Source organism: Thalassophryne amazonica, chromosome 4 (genome assembly GCF_902500255.1).
Source record: "Thalassophryne amazonica chromosome 4, fThaAma1.1, whole genome shotgun sequence".
Taxonomy (NCBI): Eukaryota; Metazoa; Chordata; class Actinopteri; order Batrachoidiformes; family Batrachoididae; genus Thalassophryne; species Thalassophryne amazonica.
Genome location: NC_047106.1, coordinates 41,351,627 through 41,377,726, shown reverse-complemented (window position 1 = coordinate 41,377,726; position 26,100 = coordinate 41,351,627). Strand labels below are relative to the sequence as shown.

Sequence of the window (26,100 nt, the reverse complement as noted above, 5' to 3'; positions counted from 1 at the left end):
AGAGATTAATCCAATTTTTATATCAGGCTGTAAACATGTTTATTTCTGCACTAAAGTTGTTTTTATCATGGACTTGAATGAGAACCTGCTTGCTTTTGGAGCCAGCCTCATGTGGCTGGTCAAGGAACTGCCACTTTTTCTTCTTCCAGGCGGGCTTCATCTGAGCCCATCGAAACTTCCCACTTGGGGAAACAATGGAAGCAGCTAGAAAGAGGGATTAAAGAGACTGAATTCAATTGGCAATTTACAAATCTCATTTTCATTAAAACAAATGACAAAAAACACCTAATGTCTTTGATGGTTTACTGCTGAGTACAACTACACAAAGACAGTTGAATTAGCAAATAAGTATATACTTTAATGTGTTATATGTATATGCATTAGTACATGTTCAGCAGATTTTCATTATTTTTTTAAACTCTTAGGAACAGTAAATACATGCAAATTTTTTCTTTTTTTAAAAAAATGAAACTGAATTTTTTTTCTTTTCATTTTTAAATGAATTCAGAGGTTGGCATTTGTTGTTCTGAAAAAAAAATTTAAGGTGATTTTTAGATGTGATTTTTCTTCTTCCTTCCTTCTCTGTACAGGTTCACGAGCGCAAGTGTGGCGCTGTGCGAGAGCAATATGGCATCCAGCGGGTGGAAGCCATGATGCACACTCTGGACCGCATCAACGCCGATCAGAACATCCTCCCCAACATCTCCCTGGGCTGTGAGATCCGAGACTCCTGCTGGCACACGGCTGTGGCTCTGGAGCAGAGCATCGAGTTCATAAGGGACTCGCTGGTCTCCTCTGATGAGGCCGAGGAGTGGGGTGGCGGAAGTCCTTGGGGAGGGGGAGGAGGAGGCACAGCCATCAAGTGTTCAGACCCGTCAGCCACTCCCATGCGGGGGAAAAAACCCATTGTGGGTTTGATTGGGCCTGGGTCAAGCTCCGTAGCGATCCAGGTGCAAAACCTTCTGCAGCTGTTCAACATACCGCAGATAGCGTACTCTGCCACCAGCATGGACCTCAGTGACAAGGTGAGTGTGACTCAAGATACTGAAACGCCCAAACCATCGCCTCTCGAACGACGTTTATGAAGGCTTACGGAGAGAGAACATCAGACACATTGTATTGTTGCTGTGTTTTGTGACACCCACTTGGTCTGTTGATTGTCAAACACTAATTTTGCTTGTCATTTGTTTTACTTCAGAGTCTGTACAAGTACTTTATGCGGGTGGTGCCTTCAGACGCTCAGCAGGCGAGAGCGATGGTCAACATCGTGAAGAGATACAACTGGAGCTACGTGTCTGCCATACACACCGAAGGTACAGTGGTCTCTCTCTCTCTCTCTCTCTCTCTCTCTCTCTCTCTCATTGTCATTTAATTTCATTTCAGTGGAGCTTTATTGACATGGGAGTCAAAGCAAGTGTTACAAAGAGCAAAAAGTAAAAATAAAAAATTAAGAAACTATACATCCATTTAACAATATTCTACAGTAAGTAAATGTTTAAACAGGAGATGTGGGTTTGAAATAATAATAAAAATTGTGCTTTCAGTGTAAAAATATACTGTCCCATAGAATGTGTTATATTATACATAGATAACGTGACAGCAGTTTAATCTCCTGTTTTGGGTTTACGGTGGTTTATAAGTAAGTAAGTAATGTTTATTTATTTAACACCTTTCACAGACAAGGAAAGTCACAAGGTGCTTCACAAAAGACACACATAGATAAAAATTCTGAGAAAAATACAATGTACATCACAATAAAATAGCACTAAGACACAGTGGTCATAAAACAGCCTTCTCACTACTAAGGTTTGAATGCCTGGAGAAACAGATGGGTTTTAAGTCTGCTCTTAAAGACATCAACAGAGTCCAGTGAACGAAGAACGCAACGGCCTGGAAAGAGCGATCTCCTCGGGTCTTAAAGTGGGTATGACGGACCTTCAGAAGGTTCTGATCCTCTGACCTCAGAGTGTAGGGACATAACAGGTCTCTAATGTAGGAGGGAGCCCGGCTATGCAAAGCTCTAAAAGTCAACATCAGGATTTTAAAATGGAAAGAAATGACACTGGGAGCCAATGAAGGGACTTTAAAATAGGAGAAATATGAGACCTTCTGTTTGAGTGGGACAGCAGCCTTGCTGCAGAATTTTGGACCTGCTGCAGACGGGACAGCTCCTTTTTGTTCAGACAGGAAAACAAACTGTTGCAGTAGTTCAAACAAGAAGACACAAATGCATGAATATCTTTTGAAACAATTGATCTGAGTTTCGAAATCTTCCTCAGCTGGTAGAAACAGTTTTTGGTTAGCTGCTTGGAATGATAATGATGTCCGTTGCTCCTTCTTTTCATGTCACAGCGGCTCACAAACCTTGGTACTGTGTTTGCACATTGTTGTACTTCACCCAACAGATAAGGATGTTTGAGAGCATGACCAACATTGACAAAGTCTTTTTGGGTGTTTGTGATCTGTGGGAAGTACATGTCTCCAATGTCTTGGTACAGCGGGCAGGTGGTTAGGAAGTGCAGCTCGGTCTCCACCTCATGTTGTGAGCAGTGGGTGCACAGTCTCCGGAGAGCCAGGTCTGTCTGTGGTGGCCTTTCTCCACGGCGAGGCTGTGCTCACTGAGTCTGTAGTCTGTAGTCTACCGACTACAATCCAATGACCTCAACCTTTTAACCTTTTAACTCAGAAATCAATAGGCTTATTTGCGTAATGCCTATACCATGTTTGATGACAGTTGGGCCGGTACAGCTGAGTTAATCTTGCTCAAAAGTGAAATGAGTGGCTGCACCGTGGTCAAAGTCCTGGAGGAGGAGTTGCAAAGACAGGATGTGATTTTTAGGGTTTAGAAGCAGGTGATTCAATTTACTGGTAGAAATATACACACAGAATGAAGACCTGCGGTTTTCCTGCAGAGCCGGAGCTGGTAGTGAATTAAGTCTGAGTTTACTGCTGGGAGATACAGCTGATAGTGTGCCAGCCACAGACAGCAGAGGACAAAGCTGCACAACATGTTCCGAGACGCGTCCTGTTGGACCTGCGCGCGTGTGTGTGTGTGTGTGAGAGGGAGAGAGGGAGGGATACAAAGCGATAAGTATGCACGTGCAAGCACACAAACACTGGTGGTTGGCTCTCACTGCGGTATTGTATCACTTCCTGTTCCGGAGCACAGCGGTGTTTTGCTGTATCTGTTAGCTGTTTAATCTGCGCAGTTAGATTGATCTAGTTATCTAGATTACGATTTGTTTCCCAGTGTAATCTTCACGTGCCTTAACTAAAGAACTCCTTCTGCTGAATCACCTCTAAATTATTTACACATTATTCACTTTGCGTGTTTTTAGGAATCCACTAGCTTAGCGCAGCTACTAGCTCTTAGCCGATTTAGCATGGCGGCTTCTCCTGTCTCTCCCGCACTTTTCTGCTCTGGGTGTGAAATGTTTAGTTATTCCTCGGCCTCCTTTAGCAGTAATGGTACTTGTAATAAGTGTAGCTTATTCGTAGCTTTGGAGGCCAGGCTGGGCGAATTGGAGACTCGGCTCCGCACCGTGGAAAATTCTACAGCTAGCCAGGCCCCTGTAGTCGGTGCGGACCAAGGTAGCTTAGCCGCCATTAGTTCCCCCCTGGCAGATCCCGAGCAGCCGGGAAAGCAGGCCGACTGGGTGACTGTGAGGAGGAAGCGTAGTTCTAAACAGAAGCCCCGTGTACACCGCCAACCCGTTCACATTTCTAACCGTTTTTCCCCACTCGGCGACACACCCGCCGAGGATCAAACTCTGGTTATTGGCGACTCTGTTTTGAGAAATGTGAAGTTAGCGACACCAGCAACCATAGTCAATTGTCTTCCGGGGGCCAGAGCAGGCGACATTGAAGGAAATTTGAAACTGCTGGCTAACGCTAAGCGTAAATTTGGTAAGATTGTAATTCACGTCGGCAGTAATGACACCCGGTTACGCCAATCGGAGGTCACTAAAATTAACATTGAATCGTGTGTAACTTTGCAAAAACAATGTCAGACTCTGTAGTTTTCTCTGGGCCCCTCCCCAATCGGACCGGGAGTGACATGTTTAGCCGCATGTTCTCCTTGAATTGCTGTCTGTCTGAGTGGTGTCCAAAAAATGAGGTGGGCTTCATAGATAATTGGCAAAGCTTCTGGGAAAACCTGGTCTTGTTAGGAGAGACGGCATCCATCCCACTTTGGATGGAGCAGCTCTCATTTCTAGAAATCTGGCCAATTTTCTTAAATCCTCCAAACCGTGACTATCCAGGGTTGGGACCAGGAAGCAGAGTTGTAGTCTTACACACCTCTCTGCAGCTTCTCTCCCCCTGCCATCCCCTCATTACCCCATCCCTGTAGAGACGGTGCCTGCTCCCAGACCACCAACAACCAGCAAAAATCTATTTAAGCATAAAAATTCAAAAAGAAAAAATAATATAGCACCTTCAACTGCACCACAGACTAAAACAGTTAAATGTGGTCTATTAAACATTAGGTCTCTCTCTTCTAAGTCCCTGTTGGTAAATGATATAATAATTGATCAACATATTGATTTATTCTGCCTTACAGAAACCTGGTTACAGCAGGATGAATATGTTACTTTAAATGAGTCAACACCCCCGAGTCACACTAACTGTCAGAATGCTCGTAGCACGGGCCGGGGCGGAGGATTAGCAGCAATCTTCCATTCCAGCTTATTAATTAATCAAAAACCCAGACAGAGCTTTAATTAATTTGAAAGCTTGACTCTTAGTCTTGTCCATCCAAATTGGAAGTCCCAAAAACCAGTTTTATTTGTTATTATCTATCGTCCACCTGGTCGTTACTGTGAGTTTCTCTGTGAATTTTCAGACCTTTTGTCTGACTTAGTGCTTAGCTCAGATAAGATAATTATAGTGGGCGATTTTAACATCCACACAGATGCTGAGAATGACAGCCTCAACACTGCATTTAATCTATTATTAGACTCTATTGGCTTTGCTCAAAATGTAAATGAGTCCACCCACCACTTTAATCATATCTTAGATCTTGTTCTGACTTATGGTATGGAAATAGGAGACTTAACAGTATTCCCTGAAAACTCCCTTCTGTCTGATCATTTCTTAATAACATTTACATTTACTCTGATGGACTACCCAGCAGTGGGGAATAAGTTTCATTACACTAGAAGTCTTTCAGAAAGCGCTGTAACTAGGTTTAAGGATATGATTCCTTCTTTATGTTCTCTAATGCCATATAACAACACAGTGCAGAGTAGCTACCTAAACTCTGTAAGTGAGATAGAGTATCTCGTCAGTAGTTTTACATCCTCATTGAAGACAACTTTGGATGCTGTAGCTCCTCTGAAAAAGAGAGCTTTAAATCAGAAGTGCCTGACTCCGTGGTATAACTCACAAACTCGTAGCTTAAAGCAGATAACCCGTAAGTTGGAGAGGAAATGGCGTCTCACTAATTTAGATGATCTTCACTTAGCCTGGAAAAAGAGTCTGTTGCTCTATAAAAAAGCCCTCCGTAAAGCTAGGACATCTTTCTACTCATCACTAATTGAAGAAAATAAGAACAATCCCAGGTTTCTTTTCAGCACTGTAGCCAGGCTGACAAAGAGTCAGAGCTCTATTGAGCCGAGTATTCCTTTAACTTTAACTAGTAATGACTTCATGACTTTCTTTGCTAACAAAATTTTAACTATTAGAGAAAAAATTACTCATAACCATCCCAAAGATGTATCGTTATCTTTGGCTGCTTTCAGTGATGCCGGTATTTGGTTAGACTCTTTCTCTCTGATTGTTCTGTCTGAGTTATTTTCATTAGTTACTTCATCCAAACCATCAACATGTTTATTAGACCCCATTCCTAGCGGGCTGCTCAAGGAAGCCCTACCATTATTTAATGCTTCGATCTTAAATATGATCAATCTATCTTTGTTAGTTGGCTATGTACCACAGGCTTTTAAGGTGGCAGCAATTAAACCATTACTTAAAAAGCCATCACTTGACCCAGCTATCTTAGCTAATTATAGGCCAATCTCCAACCTTCCTTTTCTCTCAAAAATTCTTGAAAGGGTAGTTGTAAAACAGCTAACTGATCATCTGCAGAGGAATGGTCTATTTGAAGAGTTTCAGTCAGGTTTTAGAATTCATCATAGTACAGAAACAGCATTAGTGAAGGTTACAAATGATCTTCTTATGGCCTCGGACAGTGGACTCATCTCTGTGCTTGTTCTGTTAGACCTCAGTGCTGCTTTTGATACTGTTGACCATAAAATTTTATTACAGAGATAAGAGCATGCCATAGGTATTCAAGGCACTGCGCTGCGGTGGTTTGAATCATATTTGTCTAATAGATTACAATTTGTTCATGTAAATGGGGAATCTTCTTCACAGACTAAAGTTAATTATGGAGTTCCACAAGGTTCTGTGCTAGGACCAATTTTATTCACTTTATACATGCTTCCCTTAGGCAGTATTATTAGACGGTATTGTTTAAATTTTCATTGTTACGCAGATGATACCCAGCTTTATCTATCCATGAAGCCAGAGGACACACACCAATTAGCTAAACTGCAGGATTGTCTTACAGACATAAAGACATGGATGACCTCTAATTTCCTGCTTTTAAACTCAGATAAAACTGAAGTTATTGTACTTGGCCCCACAAATCTTAGAAACATGGTGTCTAATCAGATCCTTACTCTGGATGGCATTACCCTGACCTCTAATAATACTGTGAGAAATCTTGGAGTCATTTTTGATCAGGATATGTCATTCAAATCGCATATTAAACAAATATGTAGGACTGCTTTTTTGCATTTACGCAATATCTCTAAAATTAGAAAGGTCTTGTCTCAGAGTGATGCTGAAAAACTAATTCATGCATTTATTTCCTCTAGGCTGGACTATTGTAATTCATTATTATCAGGTTGTCCTAAAAGTTCCCTAAAAAGCCTTCAGTTAATTAAAAATGCTGCAGCTAGAGTACTAACGGGGACTAGACGGAGAGAGCATATCTCACCCATATTGGCCTCTCTTCATTGGCTTCCTGTTAACTCTAGAATAGAATTTAAAATTCTTCTTCTTACTTATAAGGTTTTGAATAATCAGGTCCCATCTTATCTTAGGGACCTCGTAGTACCATATCACCCCAATAGAGCGCTTTGCTCTCAGACTGCAGGCTTACTTGTAGTTCCTAGGGTTTGTAAGAGTAGAATGGGAGGCAGAGCCTTCAGCTTTCAGGCTCCTCTCCTGTGGAACCAGCTCCCAATTCAGATCAGGGAGACAGACACCCTCTCTACTTTTAAGATTAGGCTTAAAACTTTCCTTTTTGCTAAAGCTTATAGTTAGGGCTGGATCAGGTGACCCTGAACCATCCCTTAGTTATGCTGCTATAGACGTAGACTGCTGGGGGGTTCCCATGATGCATTGTTTCTTTCTCTTTTTGCTCTGTATGCACCACTCTGCATTTAATCATTAGTGATCGATCTCTGCTCCCCTCCACAGCATGTCTTTTTCCTGGTTCTCTCCCTCAGCCCCAACCAGTCCCAGCAGAAGACTGCCCCTCCCTGAGCCTGGTTCTGCTGGAGGTTTCTTCCTGTTAAAAGGGAGTTTTTCCTTCCCACTGTAGCCAAGTGCTTGCTCACAGGGGGTCGTTTTGACCATTGGGATTTTACATAATTATTGTATGGCCTTGCCTTGCAGTATAAGGCACCTTGGGGCAACTGCTTGTTGTGATTTGGCGCTATATAAAAAAAAAATTGATTGATTGAATTGAACACAGTGAGAGCTCCATGCTCGGTCTTCAGCATTACTAGAGGGCATTTGAGATTGATGTGTGAGTGGTGTGCACGGATGTGACCGTCACGTCCGTGCACTGTACATATGTAGCATCATGCATGTTGTGTAAAAGAGGAACAACATTATTCTTCTCCACCAGCTGCTGCCTGGAAAATGCAAAGAGGACATGCACTTTTCATGGAGCTGCTGCAGGTAGATGGTTACTGTGAGATGCCAGGACGGACCGGCGGTCTGCAGGCTGCTGCTGCTGCAGGCCAAGAAGATTGAGAGCCCTCATTTTTATGAGATGGAGGATCACACATATTGGTTATGACATGAGAAGGCAAAGCAGCATGAATCCTGAAACAAAATCATGACCAGTGACGGCACAATGCAGTTTCATACAGCAAATAACTGAAACAATCCTGTAAATGGTGATGGAACCAACAAATTCAGTATAAATACTCCTTATACAGTACTCTTTTGACAAAACCCATTGGCGATTTGAATTTTCAATAGGCAGCCAGGTAGGGGTCAATTGAAGAATTCCACAGGAGTTGAAATTAAAAGATACTCCAATCATATTGAAACCTATACCACATTATTTGTCTGAGCATAATGATTCCAAAAAGGTATAGTTTGGACTATCTATGTCTGAATGTTATGAAGTTATGGGGTAAAAACAGCAAGAATACTGACAAAGGTCAATTTCAGTTTGTACAGGGGTCGAAAGTTAAAGTTGCTCCAATTTTGGTAAAATGTGGTGCAAATTAATAAATGGAATAGTTTTGACTGTGTTGAATGTTTGTTCTGCAAAGTAAAGGTCAAACAAGGTCAACATACATTAGATTCTATGACATATCTTAACCCGTGACATGATAACTAAGCATGACACATGACGCAAACTATTCCTTTTTAAAAACCCTATTAACTCAACCAATAATTTGTGTCACGTTTTACCAAAATTAGAGCAACTTTAACTTTTGACTCCTGTACAAACTGAGAATGACCTTTGTCACCATTCTTGCTGTTTTTACCTAACTCCATAACATTCAGTCACAGATAGTCCAAACTATACCTTTTTGGAATCTTTGTGATCACACAAATAATGTGGTATAGTTTTCAATATGATTCAAGCATCTTTCAATTTTGACCCCTGTGTAATTCTTCACTTGATCGCTACCTGGCTGCCTATTGAAAATTCAAATGGCCAATTGTTAATTTTTCAAAAGAGTAATGTCTAAGGTGTATTTGTGCCAGATTTGGTGCTTCTATCACCATTTGCTGGATTCCTCTCTCACCATTAGATGGAACTAAATCCTACACACTGTAACTTTAAACAATGTAACGTGTGTGTGTGTGTGTGTGTGTGTGTGTGTGTGTGTGTGTGTGTGTGTGTGTGTGTGTGTGTGCCTGGCTGTGTGTGGTCGTGCATGATAATGTTTGTGTCTTCAATAAAAGCATTAGTTGTTGGATTTCTGAAGATGGGCCGGTTTGACCTTGAGACTGGCTGTGAAGGGCGGCAGCTGCTTCTCACACACAATCGGTTTCCAACACCAGGACGAGAATTAGTGCACAAGAAAGAGGAGAGACAAGGAAAGAAGGAATTAAGGGATTCATTGAGGAATGAAAGGGAAAAAATAGGAGGAAAGAGAGGAGAACACAGCAGTTACTAAACTAGCACGTAGTAGAGAAGCTTGAATCTTCGACTGGACTGGGTTGCTTGACGCGAGAACGTTTCGCTTCAAATCGCAGAAGCTTCCTCAGCTAAAATTCTTGCTCTGGAAGTCTGACTTCTGTCTGACTCTTGTAGAGAAGAATAAAACAGAAGCCAACAAAAGCTGGAGGTTTAAACCTAACCAGACCCCTCCTACTGAGAGGCAGACTGCTATAGGTTAGTGACTAAACAATCGCTCTAATTAGCACCTATTGTGCTCTAGTTAGCACACCTAATGACAGGACAGCTGTCCCTCTAATGATGGGATGGATGCCTTTCTGATGGCTCCCTTGATGACGTGAATGACTCATTACCATGAACAAAAGACTGAAACTCCTTTGACCTGAGTACCCCATTGTAAACAGGGGATAAAGTGTGTCTCAGACCCCCTCCCCGGTTAAGGCTGGGTTTCAGACGTTTCACAAAGAATGCCTCCTTGACCCCTCTCTCAAACCATTTCTTCTCTCTGGCTAATATTTTAACTTCCTTGTCCTCAAACGTGTGGTTAGTGTCTTTAAGGTGGAGATGAACTGCAGACTGAGGTCCACTGGCGCCCTCTCTGCGGTGCTGGTATAGCCTTTTGTGTAAAGGTTGCTTCGTTTCACCTATGTAGTGTTCGTTACAGTTTTCCTGACATCTGATAGAATACACTACATTGCTCTGTTTGTAACTAGGGATCATGTCCTTAGGGTGAACTAATTTCTGTCTCAAGGTGTTAACCGGTTTAAAGTAAACTGGGATTTTGTGCTGTCTGAAGATCCTCTGTAGTTTTTCCCCTACTCCTGCTAAATAAGGGAGAGACACTCCTCTTCTTCTTGTCTCCGTCTCCTGTCCAGCATGTGTAATGTCAGTGTATTGCACTGAAGTAATTAAATATTATACTCGAGGGGTGGGGGGTGTGATGCTCCAGATGTGCCACTCTGTCCACAGCTGATCCCATCGCATATCAGAAGTGAAGCAGAGTAGGTCCTGATTAGTTCTTCTCTTGGAGACCATGTGGGAACACGGAGGTGCGAGCAGGTTTCTCCACGTAAGAACTGGAGGGTAAAATTTATACCAAATCCCACTGTGGCTCTGCACCCACTCCACTGCGGCAAACCTGAGGACCTGCGCACAGCTGATTGCACACACATGCTCTTTGCCTTAATTGGGAGTGACAAGATCAGAATCTTCAACATTATGCAGTTATAGTACAGAAAGTACATTTTTGAGGAGTATTTTAAATCTTGTTTTACAAGATTTTAGCTTTATTATCCAACAAACTCTTACAATCACAACGTCCTTGGGTCCTCTTGCTCATTTTTGACTAAACATGGTTATGTCAATGAAGGATGACCTAAAACTGCCCTTAAAGAATTATTTTTTGACAAATGTCAAGGAACATGATTTTCACCCCAGTTTGACCAAACGAGTTACATAGTTAGACCAGTGTGAGCCCCCCCCCACACACACACACACACAAAAAATGTCCTTCATTTTTTCACCATTGGTGTCACCGATTACAGTATTAAAGCATCCTGTTTGGACACCTCTGACATGCATGGGCAGGGCACGTGGCCTTATTTGTTTTTGTTTTTTTTTGGGGTGGGGGTGGGGGGGGCATTATTTATGGCCATTCACTTTTCACGTGAATGTGCACTAATATACGTACACACATACAGGCAGAAGTTGGAAAATTTACACAGTCATTTATCCAGTTATCTGGATTTATGACCAGACTCAAAAAATGGTTCTTTGGATGAAATCAGTTGAATTATGTGCAGGATTTCCATCTACGTAATAAGTATATGTAGCTCCACCTCAAATAAAACCCATCCATGCAAGATAATGTAATTTAGGTTAGTTGGGACTACTTATATTTATTAGGTGGAATCCAGTCCAATGGGTTGTTTTTTTGAGTGTATCTAATGCTGCGTTCACACCGGGTGCGACAAGACGCCACAAATTCAACATCGCCTGGTGTGTTGCTCTGCTTTCGCTGCGAAAATTCGCCCCAGTGCATCATCAAATAGGAGGCGCTTCCATTCCGCTCGCCGGCTCCGGTTGTCAGTCAAGTTAACATGACGGACCTTGATCACACGGAGCGAGTTGCTGTGCTCTTAATTGTTGTGGAAAGCTGACAAATGTCGCCAGCGGCACCATCCATGGGTTCACATCATCCTCAGGCTGGAGTTTCATTATTTGCTGCAGGAGCTGTATCTGGATGACGGCCACTTTCAGCGGTCCTTCCACCTCTCCAGGACCCAGTTTGAGGACCTCCTGTCCCGTTCACGCGCGCACATGTAAACAAACAAACAAACAAAAAAAAAACTCCGCTGTCCCTGCTGTGGGGCTGCTGCTTGCTCTTCCCCCAAACTCTGTCATAAACCAGTCACTATTTGTTTTATTATACATCTGTGTAGTTAATAAATAAAATAATCTTCACGGACGATTTGCTTGTGCGCGCACGTGAAAGAAAAAAAACTCTCCGCTGCTTGCTGTGGGGCTGCTCCTCGCTCTTCCCCCAAAAACTCTGTCATAATTGTGAAGTAAAAGACAAAAGGGACATAAGTTCTGCTCACAGGCTGCTACCAGAGACAGGACATGTTCACATCCTCAGTCAAACTCCAGACATCGCCACGTCACTACATATCCAGTCCCTGATTGGTCATCGCAGCACGACAAGATGAAAAAGTTCAGATTTTTCAACTTGGGGAGGAGGGCAACGCGACGTGACGTGATGCGACGTGACGTGATGCGACGTGACACGACGTGACACGACGCAGTATCGCGCCACAAACGCGCCAATCGCTCAAAATTGCTTCACTGGTGTTGCTTCATTCGCGTCCATCGCATTGCATTGCATGGCTTGGTGCCACAGCGCCTCCTTGAATGGGGATTACATGGCAACCTGTCGCTGCTGTTGCTCGCATCGTGCCCGGTGTGAACTCAGCATAACAAATGACTCATTGAATGAACTCAATTCAATTATAGGCAGGATTTCCATCTAATAAATATATGTAGTCCCAACTAAATTAAATTAAATTATCTTGCATGGATGTACTTTATTTGATTCAGGGCTACATATTTTATTAGATGGAAATCCTGTTCATAATTGAATTGAGTTCATCCAATGCATCAGTTTTTTGAGTGCATTTTATGAGTCTGGCATTGCATGCTCATATTTTCCCATTGCACAAACAAGGTGCAGAAAACTTCAGAACTTCATGACGGTCAAAACTTAAGGCACCTTGACACTTATATGATCCCTGCACTGGCACGCAATTCGGCGTGCCGTAAACTATGTGTGAACTGTGTGTGGCTGTGAGCCACTGCGCAAATGAAATTTTGAAATGTTCAAAATCGACAACACTGCGTGTCACTGCGTGTCAATGAGTATCATCGCGCGCAGGGCATCTGAACGATTATGGCGAGATGTTACATCTGTAATAAACATAATTTTACAGATACATGATCTACCTCAGGAGAAGGAATGAAAATGCAACTGTTTTACCAAGCCATTACAATATACAATATATTATACATAATTACCTTTGAGAGAAGATTCCAAATACGTTCTCCACAACACGAGCATGAGACGACCTGCAGCTGTAGATAATTTCTCTGTGATACTGGGAGCGATGAGAGATGGTTTCATCAGCCACGTTCTGAGAGCAAATGCGTCATCGGATACGAAATGATTATTTTATATAGTGTAGCATCAAGTGGGACAAAGAGTGGCATCAAGCGGAATGAAGCGGGGCGCATTGGCATGACAAGTTGCGCGGCAGTGCAGGGATCAAATCTGTGCAAGTGTGAAAGATGCCTTTAAGAAGTAAACTTTTTTAAAAACCTTTTTGATAATTTTGTTAATGAAACCGTTTTTGCATGAGGTCCAGTGTTTCAGCGTTGAGCAGGGGCGGGATAGGTGTAATCACTGCAGCGTTTCTGAGTCACTTCCCCATATGCAAATCACAGGACAATCATGGAACAAAGGTCACATTTGTTTTTAACCCAACTGTGCAGCCCGACCTCATCCATTAAACATTTGTGATGGTATGATGATTACCTTTGCTGCACAAAGAGGAGCGTCTGCAGGCGACACAGGCTGATTCAGGTGTTTGGGTTGCTGTTATTTCATTGGTCATGAGTTCATGTCACATGCATGCACATTTACAAACATTATAGGTTCGAGTGCCTCTTGTGGTGTTTTACTGATCACATCTCTTCATCGCTGTCACTTAGTCCAGAACAGCTACATCAGTTTCACTGACACACCTTATGCAGTAACAAATGATCAATCCACGGGAGAAAATTTCAACCTCTTCTCCACCTCAGTCGCATCCTCCTTTTTACCTGTCTCACTTTGTCTCGTTTCTCTCTTCTATGTTCTTATTCTAGCTTTCATCCATGCACAGTTACTCTCTGGGAACTTTCATTTTCTGTCTTCTGTGATCATGTTTGCGTACATTGCATGCTGTTTATGAAATCGAGGTGGTAATTGAGGGGTAGTACAGAGAACGGTAAGAAGAACTGAAAATCCTGCATGAGTCGCAGATCAATTTCCCTTGAGTCCCCATGTGACAAGAGTTCTTCTTTGCTTTAATGGGCACTTTCTCCTCAAACTGACCCAACCTTTGGCTTCAGAACTCTTGTTCAGGAAATCTGTTTTAATGATTTTGTTGAGATGAGTTGATAGATTCCTTCCGTCATCTTGCTGCCCCAGGCTCTGTCCATCATGTTTGTGAAAGCGTGCTGGCAGTTGGCTTCACTTAGAGATATCAGTGAGGAGGACAGAACAGTGTGTAGAAGCTGTTGTAGATGTGCTAGTTGCACCTGCTGTTTAAAATGTATTTAAAAGGCATTTAAATGTCAAAGACACTGATTTTGTTGCCCTTCTCAGATGATCCTCCCAATGCTCATATTGGTTCACAGCTCACTTTTGATATTCACTTAACAGTTTTATTTGGAAACATGAAAAGTCAAGGAGAAATAAATTTCTGTCCATTTTACAGCTTTTTTCCTGTTAAATGTATAATTTCACCGGTTATAGTAACGTATTTTCCAGAGTATACAGTCAAACTTGTCAAAAAATATCTCCTGAAGAGGAAAAAAAGACCTAAACTAGAAGCACTCGGAGAGCGCAAACCTCCGCCAAGGCCATAGGGTCACTGACGTCACATGGAATACCCTTTGGCAAAGAGACTTATTGCACGTCGTTTCATGCATCTACCGCCATGTTTCAAATTCAGTGGTTAACCCTGTGGGGTCCGAAGGCATTTTTTTGGACAGTTCACTCGCCTGGCATAAATGTTTTATTATTGTTGTTAACAGCGCTCCCTGCATCCCACAATCAAGTTTTATGTCTCTTTTTTTCAGGACAACCTGTACTTTAAAAATATATATGCTATAGTTGTGTTTTATAAGTGTAATACAGGTTTACAATCAGAAATAAGAAAGGAAAAAGTAAAGCAGGAAATAATTTTCCACACCCATTTATTCAAAACACACAGCAAACTATAATAAACAACTGTTTTGACACTTTATAAAGGTAATCTGGGCTCTTGTGTGAAAGACTGTACAACAAAAAGGTTCAAACAATAAACACAAATGCACATTTTGAACAATATATACAAAATGGTCTATGCATTTTGTTTGTCTTCACCTCAAAGCAATTTCTGTCTGCTATTACACAAAGGTCACATCACAAACTTCTACTATGAAGTTGACTGTGTGTTTGTTCTCTCCTGCTCTGAAAGCAACATTCACACTTCAAGGCTCATTCAGTTTGAGGAGCGGCCCCTCCCCCCTCGCTTCATTGATATAGTAAACAGTGTTTTACGCCAGAGCGAGAGAGCTTGCCACAGGCTTATCCAGTAACATTTATAGGAAAACTACCGTATTTTCCGGACTATAAGTTGCACCGGAGTATAAGTCGCACCAGCCACTATATCCATTATAAAGAAAAATAAACCATAAATAAGTCGCACTGGACTATAAGTCGCATGGACATACAGGTATGTTAACTTAACATGAAAAGTTCAGATGATAATATTGTCACGGCTACCATTTCGGATGCATATTTCACCCGTCGCAACTTGTAATGTGCAGAGTATGATTTTCTTTTTGGTGGAATTTTTTTGGGCCTTCTCCGTTGTCTTGTTAAGTTATCAGTAATGTTGAAATTTTTATTTTTCTATGGTAGTCAGAAGTCGCAGGAACAGTCACACAAGCCTTGAGCGCCCTCTCGTAAGCTGCAGTTTACCTACGGATATGTTTGTATTTTGCGGACCACATTGTGAGTCGAACCATAACCCGCACCATCGCTGAACGGTTCTTTTCTGACATATTACCTGCTGTGGACCATAGTACACACCAGGTGTCAGCTGCTGATGTTCGTGCAGCACCTACCTGCGCAGCTCATTACCTCCCCATGGTGTCAATGCCAGTTCCTTCCAAGTGCAGACGCTAATCCTCCGCCGTCGCTCACCCAGTGCTCCCACACAGCTCTCAGCGTCAACTTAAACACTCTGCTCACACTGATATCCAAGGGTTGAAGCTGTTTTGTTAGCCCTCCCGGAATAACAGCAAGCACCGTGTTCTTCTGCTTCACACGCTGTTTCAGGTGGGTCTGGGTGAGGTGAGGAATACGCATCCAATGTTCTGTTCTCTGATTGGTTATCATGACCAGCGTGACCTATAGGGTGGCCGCCATACTACAGTGTCCATGATGCATTGCATTTCTGTTTCCGGTGGCCATTTTAAAACATAGAGCGACTCTGTCACATAAAATTATTTTATTACGGTAAATTAATTGAGAATCTACCGGTATATTTTTCATTTATAAGTCGCTCTGGAGTATAGGTCGCACCCCCGGGCAAAACATGTAAAAAAGTGTCACTTATAGTCCGAAAAATACGGTACTCGAGCAATCCTGATACTCACACATGGTTTGAGCATGTGAGATTGTATGAGAGGCTCTCCGTCTGCTCACTTTCACTTTCGCTGTGCGTAATGGTGCAGGGCACATTGGAGCAGCCAGGGGGCTATTCAAACGGGCCAACTCGTAACACATCACTCCTAAAAACAATCTTTGGTGTGTCACGTGAGGTGAATCTGCCCTACAATTGGATTTTGGAAAACCATGTGATGGTGAACCAATTCCGATTGGGCACTCACATTGCTCACGTCATCACACAGCTTCTATGAGGAGTACAAAGATGGTGGATGGTGGCTCGAGTTAACTTTTCAGCAAAAAAAAAAAAAAAAAAAGTTTCTATCTCATATCATTAAAAAGTTATTTATAATATAGGAAAGCTTGATCTCAGTTGTCGTATACGACGCCGTTGGCCCCAGACGGTTAAACCCTTACAACTTCAGTAAATGTGTTTCTAAAGCGAAACTGCATGAACTACACAAGATTTTTTTTTTTCTAATAAGTTTATTCAATGAGGAGAAACAAATGCTAAATAATTGTTGTGTTGTAACTTAATTTTTGTTCAGCCTTTGTGAACCGTCTTCATGAAGTTAGATGCAAAAATGTTGAAATTGGTCCTATCCTGCAATGATAAAGATTCCTTAAAAAAATTACTGGATCCGGATCGTGTTCTGGATCATTACCAAAATTTAATGACTTCTAAGTTAGGCCAAGATACACCCCTGGTAAAAATTTCATTGAAATCTGTTGAGGATTTTTTTGAGTAATCCTGCTAACAAACCAACCAACAAACAAACGGACGCGACCGAAAACATAACCTCCTTGGCGGAGGTAATAAGTACATATACTAGAGTATAAGTTGCCCTTTTCTCTGTAGGTGGAGCTTGTAACAGCATTTCCCTGGAAGTAAGTTGAACAATGGACAGGAACTCAGTAGCACATGTACACAGCACATTGTGTGCTGTTACTTAACATAAAGGCCTTTATTCCTTCATTCATTCATTTTCTATACCTGCTTATTTCAGTTAAGGACCATGAGGGAGCGGGAGCCTAACCCAACAGTCATTCGTGACCAGCCAGGACTGGTTGCGAATCTGTCGCAGGACTAAAGGCTTCAAAATTCCAAAAATAAGCAAAATGGACAAATGAATGTGCATTGGACAATGTCGTAGATGTTATTTAAAGTAGATGAACAAAGATTGCTGGCCCACAGCATTCACAGAACTATAATAAAAGCAAGACTAATTTGATTATTTTTTTAAACAGCTCTTTAATTTGGGATTTTTGTGAATTGTTAATGTACTTTTATTATTGCCCTTTCTTATTGTTCTCCTTGTTGTTGTTGTTGATAATCACTCCTGCATTGGGCTGACCAGCCACACCCGTTGCTGTTCCAGTTCTACCATCCAGCACGCATAGCACTCCATAGTCTCCCGAGACTGATTGATGCCTGCCATGTTATATAAGTCACACTGGAGTATCTCCCAAAAACTAGAAAAAATAAAACTTAAAACTGTGACTTATACTCTAGTGCGACTTATATACAAATAAATAAATAAATAAAGTGCTCATTCTGTTTTGGAAGCAAGTGCACCCAGGATAGGGGGTATTGACATGGGTATCAGGCACCTGTGTGTCCATCACACCTGCCATTGCTGTGATTATACAAAAAATGAATGGAGTTGAATGGAACATTCCATCTTTCACCTCATGAACTATTCATTTCATTGAAAGAATGAAAAAACATTCATTATTTGTTTTATATAACAGCTAAAATAGATCCTTGTCATTTGATATTTTATTAATTTATAAACAGAAAAGGAACTTACATTTTGGTGTTCCACTGGTGCTCAACAGTCCAACACAAACTTTAAATTGGAGTCCAAAATTGTAGTCATGATGCCGTCCACTGACTTTGTGTACTTCAAAAAAACAAAACAAAACAAAAAAGACTTTGTGTAGTTCCTCAGTCCAGCAAAAAATCACCTCAGAAATTTGTACAGCTTTTCATCCTAACAGCTCTTCATGCCTCCTAATGGCTTACAGTGTTGTGGATTTTTTTTCTTTTGGCTTAGCAGCGCCAATTAGCTCCTTCAAATCGTCATCTGTCAGCAAAAACTCTTCTATGTTTAGCTAAACGCTGCACCCGGTAGTGTGAGCATGCGCGGTTGTCGGGCGTGCAATAGCACATTTCATATAGCACCAAAATTGCATGCAAAAAAGAACTATTGCACGGTCACTGAAACACAACGGCAAATGGTATGAATAATCCATGTCACATGACATACAAGCCACTAATCACATGACAAGGATCCACTCAGCTGTTATATAAAACTTAACACTTCCAGGTATCGCTTTCATATTGGATAGACATGCTCTGTGGTACAAACTCTTGCATGAGCTTACATGTGGGTGCTCTGTGACTTTCGTGACCTCTGGGAACCTTGTAATCTAATTATTAATAGGTCAGTGTCCAAACCCTAACTCATTAATGCTTCTGGGTATAATTTTCCCATTGGATACACATGCTCTCTAGACCAAAATCTTGGAGGAGTACGCATGTGAATGCTCAATGACTCTTGTGACCTCTGTGACCCTTTTGACCTAGTTAAAACTTGGTCACAGTCAAAACCTTATTGCTGCAATAACTCATCAATGTTTCCAGGTACCACTTTCATATTTTTACATGCTTTGTAGAACAAATTCTTAGACAAACTGTGCGCACTCTATGATCTCCACTCTGTGATCTCCACTGTGAGATCAATAAAGTCTTATCTAAAGGTTAAGATCATCTTAGGTGACTTATTTGCAGTGGGACTCATCTGTCACATACAGGAGAAACATTTACTTCCATGTCCCGCATGAATTATTTTTCTTAAGTGTTACTTTTTGCTGTCACAATTGCACAGATGATGTGTGACATTTAGTTAAATCACCGTCTGCATACTATATATTTTTAAATGTTAAAGCGGTTTGCTGCTCTTATGAATATTGTCTGTGCCATATGTTATCAATTTTCCGTCAATATGTATGTTTCCCCATTCAGTTGCAGCACTGTGGAAGCGTGCGTGCACAGTCTTATTGTGCAATTTAATTCATGGTTCTTGCATTTTACACTCTTGATTAACAATGTGTGCGAAGATGACCATGCAGACTTCTTCAATTATTTTCTCTGCCTTAGTAAAAATGTCTTACACTTTATTTGAGGATCACTTAAACTGATATGTGCCTGTCTTTGACTGAAATATGCTGTCTGCAGGCTGTTGAAATTCCAGTCGGTGCAGAATTTGTACACTCTTTTAAAAGCTTCGCAGAGTTGAATAACTTTATGGCACAAATTAATTCAAGGTGAAACCTATTGAAATTCAGACCAATGGTCTTGTTTTAATAAAGGTAGAGGAAGCATACACATTTGAAAAGGACTGGTTTTGTAATTCCGGCACAACACACACACACACACACACACACACACACACACACACACACACACACACACACACACACACACACACACACACACACACACACACACACACACACACACACACACACACAAATGCCTGCACTGCAAATATTGTGAAACGTGATTGCCTATAAGTTGCAAAAGTGGAAACTACTGTATTAAACCCCTTGACAATTATCCGGGGGACATAGTGTTTGAAGTTTTGCTTTTATTAAAAAAAGACTCATCCCAAAGAAGGCCGCTATTCTCTACAGCACTGTGAATTTGTCGCCTTGTGTCTAACATTACTTGCATGGTGTTTAGTTAATAACCGAAGGGAAGCTTAAATTATTAAGAAAGATATTCTGTTCGTCATTGCTGCTGATTCATATCAGGTACGAAAGGTTCTGTTGAGATTCACTGGACCTGCCTACAGATTTCACAAACTGCCTTTCAAAAGTTTAGTGTAAAATCAGTAAGGGCATCGATACAAAACCTGTGACAAATCTACATGCAGATCCATATTGGATGTACTGTGGTGATCCTGAGCAAAAGAGGAGAAATGGTAAATGAAATTCTTTAGTATTTGTGGAAATTCACTCTTCTTCTTTATCCTTGGACAAGACACATGATCTGCATTGTGTCAGTCCACCCAACTTTAAAAATGGGAACCAGCTCCGGCTGGGGAAGTAAATCATATATAAAAAAAAACTAACTCTCATATATATATATATATATATTAGGGCTGGGAAAATTAGCGCGTTAACTTTTTGTGTTTTTTTTTTCATTTTAGTGCGTTAAAAATAATTAACGAATCGATTAATTTTACAAATAGTCCCTTCTAATGGCGTACGATAACCTCCGAAGCACACAGTGGCAACAGCGCGCCATAAACTCACACTGCGCTGCTCTAACAAATGAAGAAGAGACACTTCCGGTCCCTGAGGCTAACACTGTAGTAACGTGACCTAGCAATCGAAAAGAGAAAAGATACGCTTATAAATGGACAATTTTGCTAAACTAGCACTCCTTGCACGCAAGTATCTCACTTCTCCTGCCACCACAGTGCCCTGTGAGAGAATGTTTTCCCTCTTAGGACATGTTATTCAGAAAAGGAGGGCCTCTCTGTCTGCTTCTAATGTGGAGAGACTGGTGTGTCTGAGCAATTGGCTCAATGTGAAAGAGGTTTGTTTAACTTAAACTAGCACAGCTGAAACAAATAAAGTGACTGGGTTTTGATTCATAAGGAATACCTAAATAAGCTATTTGTGGCAGCTTTACAGCTAATACTAATGTTTTTACGAACAAATGTTTTTGTTATAAAAGCTTTGTCTTTGAAGTTTAAAGACATGTTAAATTATTTTTATTTATGGTACACAACAAGTTTAATGCACTTTATATGCAATTTTGTTAAAATAAACTTTTAAACTATTATAGTCAGTCATTTTTTTAAATTCTGATGAAAAAAATTAATCGCGATTAATCGTGATTAAATTTTTCCAAATTTGCGATTTAATTAATTTTTTTTAATCGATTCCCAGCCCTTATATATATATAACTCATGTGAGGTACTTTTTCAGGCAATTTGAAAAGACCCTTATTTGAAAAAAAAAAGTTGCAATGGAAACACTTTTAGCCGGTATTGCAGGTTACATGACCTATAATAATAGCCACATCACATTCTAAACTACATAGCCATGAATATGTGGATGGAGTAAGAGATGAATGGCTTGTTAAACGTTATAAGAGATGATGTTACAGCAGTATTTTAGATGAAAAAAATCTGAAAAAGAAAAAAAAGAAATAACATTCAGCAGGGACTTACCGATCCAGTGCCATGACTATTGGAACTACAGTTCTTGTGGGAGCCTTTTTAGAATAAAGGTGCCTTGACACTTGCAAAATTTGATCCCCACACTGGCATGTAATTTAGCGTGCCAATGAGTAAACTCGTCGTAAACTGTTATGAACTGTGTGCGGCTGCGTGCCAATGTGCAAAGAAGATTTTGAAATGTTCAAAATTTCTGGCACACATGAATTTCTTGCCACCTGCAGTGAACTAGCCGTGAACACTGTGCAACCTATTCGCAAACAGTACGTGTGCACACAGTTTATGCACGGTTTATGAGGAGTTTACTCATTGATACGCAAGCCAAAATTCCTGCAAGTGTCAAGGTGCCATAACAGTTATCAAAACCCAGCAGTAGGTTTCAGTCACTCGATGCAAATGCTGTCATTTCGCAATGACTTTTATCCTCATGTAGAAAACATCACTAAGGGCCCCTTCACACATAGTGCGAATTTGGTCGATTTGCGCATAATGTGCGCGTGAAGCAGGAATCGTGTGCAAAATGTGTAAAATTGTAGCTGCCATGTATACCTGTTGCTACAACTATTTGCGCACACCAGCGGCTGAAAGACAGAGTGTGCGCTGTGGGAGCCCATCAGACCCACTCACTGCAGTTGTCGGCCAAATTCCAGCTGACACACATGAACATCTACCACAGTTGTCGGGCTGGCAGTGAAATTTGTCTAAGTGCCCTACGACTGTGAAGTTGCACATGTGGCATGCCAGCATGTATCAGCAGAAATACGCCATACCAAACCCCAGTCAGTTATCACAGCGCTTTTTTTTTTTTTTTTTTTTTTAGAAAATACATTTATCTGCTTGTTGATTTTAGCCATTTCACGCTCTTGTTACAAGATAATGATTGTAGTCCAGTGGCAAAGTTTCCATCTAGTAATCAGAGAGTGCGGGTTCAAATCCTGTGAGTGGCATTTTTAAAAATGTTTTATTTAACCAGGGTTATTTAACTGCAGGCTTCTGTATTGCGTCCCCTTTTATGTATTTTATATCAACCCAGCGATATTCACTAATTATACAGCTGGTTTTTATTTTATTTTCCTCCACATCAGTGGTGCGATGTGGTGTAGCTCGTCCCATGGAACAAAGTGAGAGCAGCTGCAACTGCTTGCACTGTGGTTCTGCTCAAAAGACACCGTCAAGTGCACAAAATATCGCACCGGGATTGTGCACACCTGCCCGTTGGCGCAATGTTTCGTGGTGTGCTCATACGAGCTCTACCGCCATGAGTCACCCTGAGCTGTACGTATTCGCATATGTGTGAAAGGGCCCTAAACTGTTGCATAAATCTGTAGTGGCAACCCGTCTAATGTAAAGAGCTTTGCATGGAAATGCACTTTAGAAATAGCATCCTACTTGTGAACATGCTCCGATTTGCAGGGACATGTAATTCAGCATGTTTGCACATGCAGTTTATGCAACCATCTGGATTTATGAGAAATCTGAGATAAGCTTGTGAAAATGTTCTAAGGCTCTATATGTCTAAAAACTGTAAAGGTTGGCTGTGTAAAAAAAAAAACACGTTGCACTGAGCGCTCAGTGGCATTTTGTAATTAGTCACACCTTTTCCCTAATAAAATGGACACTTGCTGTATGTTCCACATCATGTGTTAAATGGCCACATTGTTGAAGTGTGTGCTCATCAGTGTTCACACACTGTGCCGGTTTTACACACCGTGTCATTCAGTGACTTTGTGTTATCACCGGCGGTGGAGGCAGATTTATTGGGGGGGTTCAGCGTTGTCGTGGAACGGAGAGGATCAATAAGGTGTGAAAGAAGAGAAGAGGAATTTAAAAATGTTCAAATTTGTGGAGCATGTTGTACTTTATCAGGCGACACAGCGACAGGAGGCGGTGATGTTTGAAAGTCAAAGAAGAGACGACCAGCGGTTTCATCACTATTGAGTGAGATAAGATTGACAGGAAGAGAATGAGAAGGAAGGAAGACCCGTTAGAGTGATCGGAAAGCAAAAGAGGGCAGAAAACACACAACTCTGTCTCTTATGATTTATTGCCTGTTTTACTGTTGTGAAAAGGGGGAAGGAATGAGAACGAGGGAGAAGAATATACTAAGAGGAGGAAGAGGAGGAGGGGGAGCTCCACAGAGGACAGCCAGAGGACCCTTTAGTTTTTGATCTCATTGCATGTTGTAATGGGCTGTAATCTGCATACCGAGATGAGGCGGAAAGATCAAAGCGGGAGGAAGTAGTAGTCTAGAAAAGAAGAGTGAAGAAATGAAAAAAATAATCATTTTTATGTCTAACCCCAATATTTGTGTTTCAAGAAAAGTATACACACCTTCTTGCGAACACAGTAACTTTAAAAACAATAGACAGTTGATATTTGCACCAGAAGTACTGCCGTGGAGTGCATGAGCTGCTTACGTTTCATAGTTACTTTGTGTGTATATCATTAATCAGGCTGAAGGGATTTATTTTGTTTGAACACAGTAGCTCATTAACAACACGTCGGACACACATAAGTTGCAGCGTCCTCTGGAGTAGGTCAGCTGGTTTTGCCATATATTTTTTGAATATTGAAAAGGATGAAATGATTGCTCAAGAATACTTGATAAGAGATCTCATATCCATCCATCCATCCAGCCGTTTTCTATACCTGCTTCATGCATGCTCTGCTTTTTGGGGGAGAGGTCTTTTGCCATGTTAAAAGTGCACAGTTTCACCAGCCAGCTTGCAGGTGGGTTCTTAAGGGGATTTGATGAGGTGTGGGGAATGGGGAGCTTTGGAGCCAACCTTGTCCCCTGGACCCATGTGAAACACACAGCAGCCCTGATTAGATGCCTTTGGTAGGTACTGATCTGTTACCCAGATGTCATTATGCGGAAGAGGCATTTGATTTTGACATGCGGAAGGTTCAGTAGGAGAGGCAACAATCATAGGCACAAGTACAGTGCATTAGAAAGTATTTACAGCACTTTAATTTTTCCACATTTTATGTTACAGCCTTATTTCAAAATGTAGTAAATTAATTTTTTTCCCCATGAAAATTCTACTCACAACACCCCATGAAGACAACATGAAAAGGTTTTTTTTTTTTTTTTTTGGAAATTTTGTTGGGAAAGTGTCGGTACACGGACCCACAACAGGGGGCGCAAAGGAACGGACAATGGAGTAGGTCAAATAACAACACTTTACTGTTGTGAATGTGCACAACAAATACAACAGATTACAACAATAAATCAGAATCAATTCACAAAGGTGTCGTGTGGGCAGGCTCGAAGATAGGAGACACCTGTCCAAAGCAGAACCGGAACCACACGATTTCCTCCGCCACCAGACCCCGGGAATACTGGAGCCGCCAAGTCCCGAACTCCCAGGTGGCCACTGCCTCCGCGTGTCGGACCTGGTACTGCTGGCAAGGAACAAAAACACAATTAAAGGTGGGCGCGTTTGCACCCAGTAATCAGCACGGCAGGAAAGCTACCTCCACCTCTCGTTGGAAAAAAGGTCTGTTATCACTCACAAAAATCACAAAAGGTTACTGTCAAGCAGTCAGCTGAGAATATTACCTTCCAGGTAGAACGATATCTCGGCAAAGAGGTGGAGACGTCGTCCTGCTGATGTACCCCTGCTGATTGGTAACAGCTGTTGCAGGTGATGCGTGACAGCTGTCACCCTAGCTGCTCCTGTGAGGCGGCTGCGCCCTCTGGTGCCTGGAGCCCGCACTCCAGGCAGGGCGCCCTCTGGTGGTGGGCCAGCAGTACCTCCTCTTCTGGCGGCCTACACAACAGGACCCCCCCCTCAACGGGCACCTCCTGGCGCCCGACCAGGCTTGTCCGGGTGGCGGCGGTAGAAATCGGCCAGGAGGGCCGGGTCCAGGATGAAGCTCCTCTTCACCCAGGAGCGTTCTTCGGGGCCGTACCCCTCCCAGTCCACCAAATACTGGAAGCCCCAGCCCATCCTACGGACATCCAAAAGCCGGCGTACAGTCCAAGCCGGCTCGCCATCGATGATCCGGGCAGGAGGCGGCGCCGGACCCGGAGTACAGAGGGGTGAGGAGTGATGAGGTTTAATCCGGGACACATGAAACACAGGATGGATCCGCAGTGAGGCCGGCAGCCGAAGCCTCACTGCGGCTGGACTGATGACCTTCAGGATCTGGAATGGGCCGATGTAACGGTACTGTAACTTGGGGGAGTCCACTTGGAGGGGGATGTCCTTTGTGGATAACCACACCTCCTGCCCAGGCCGATACGCAGGGGCCGGGGTCCGCCGACGGTCTGCATGGGCTTTTGCCCTCGTCCGGGCCTTTAGCAAAGCAGAACGGGCGGCACGCCACACCCGACGGCACTTCCGCAGGTGGGCCTGGACCGAGGGCACACCGACCTCTCCCTCAACCACCGGAAACAACGGGGGCTGATACCCCAGACATACCTCAAA

General features: G+C 42.1%; 1 protein-coding gene across 3 annotated transcripts in view; it reads left to right on the top strand.

Annotated features, from left to right (window-relative positions):
- grm5b (glutamate receptor, metabotropic 5b) overlaps positions 1-26,100 on the top strand; it is a 310,360-nt gene that overhangs the window by 60,838 nt on the left and 223,422 nt on the right. For all 3 annotated transcript variants that reach the window (XM_034167750.1, XM_034167749.1, XM_034167751.1), the window contains exons 3-4: positions 591-1,025; positions 1,199-1,313. In XM_034167750.1, the coding sequence (XP_034023641.1) occupies positions 591-1,025; positions 1,199-1,313 (550 nt within the window). The remainder of the gene's footprint in view (positions 1-590; positions 1,026-1,198; positions 1,314-26,100) is intronic.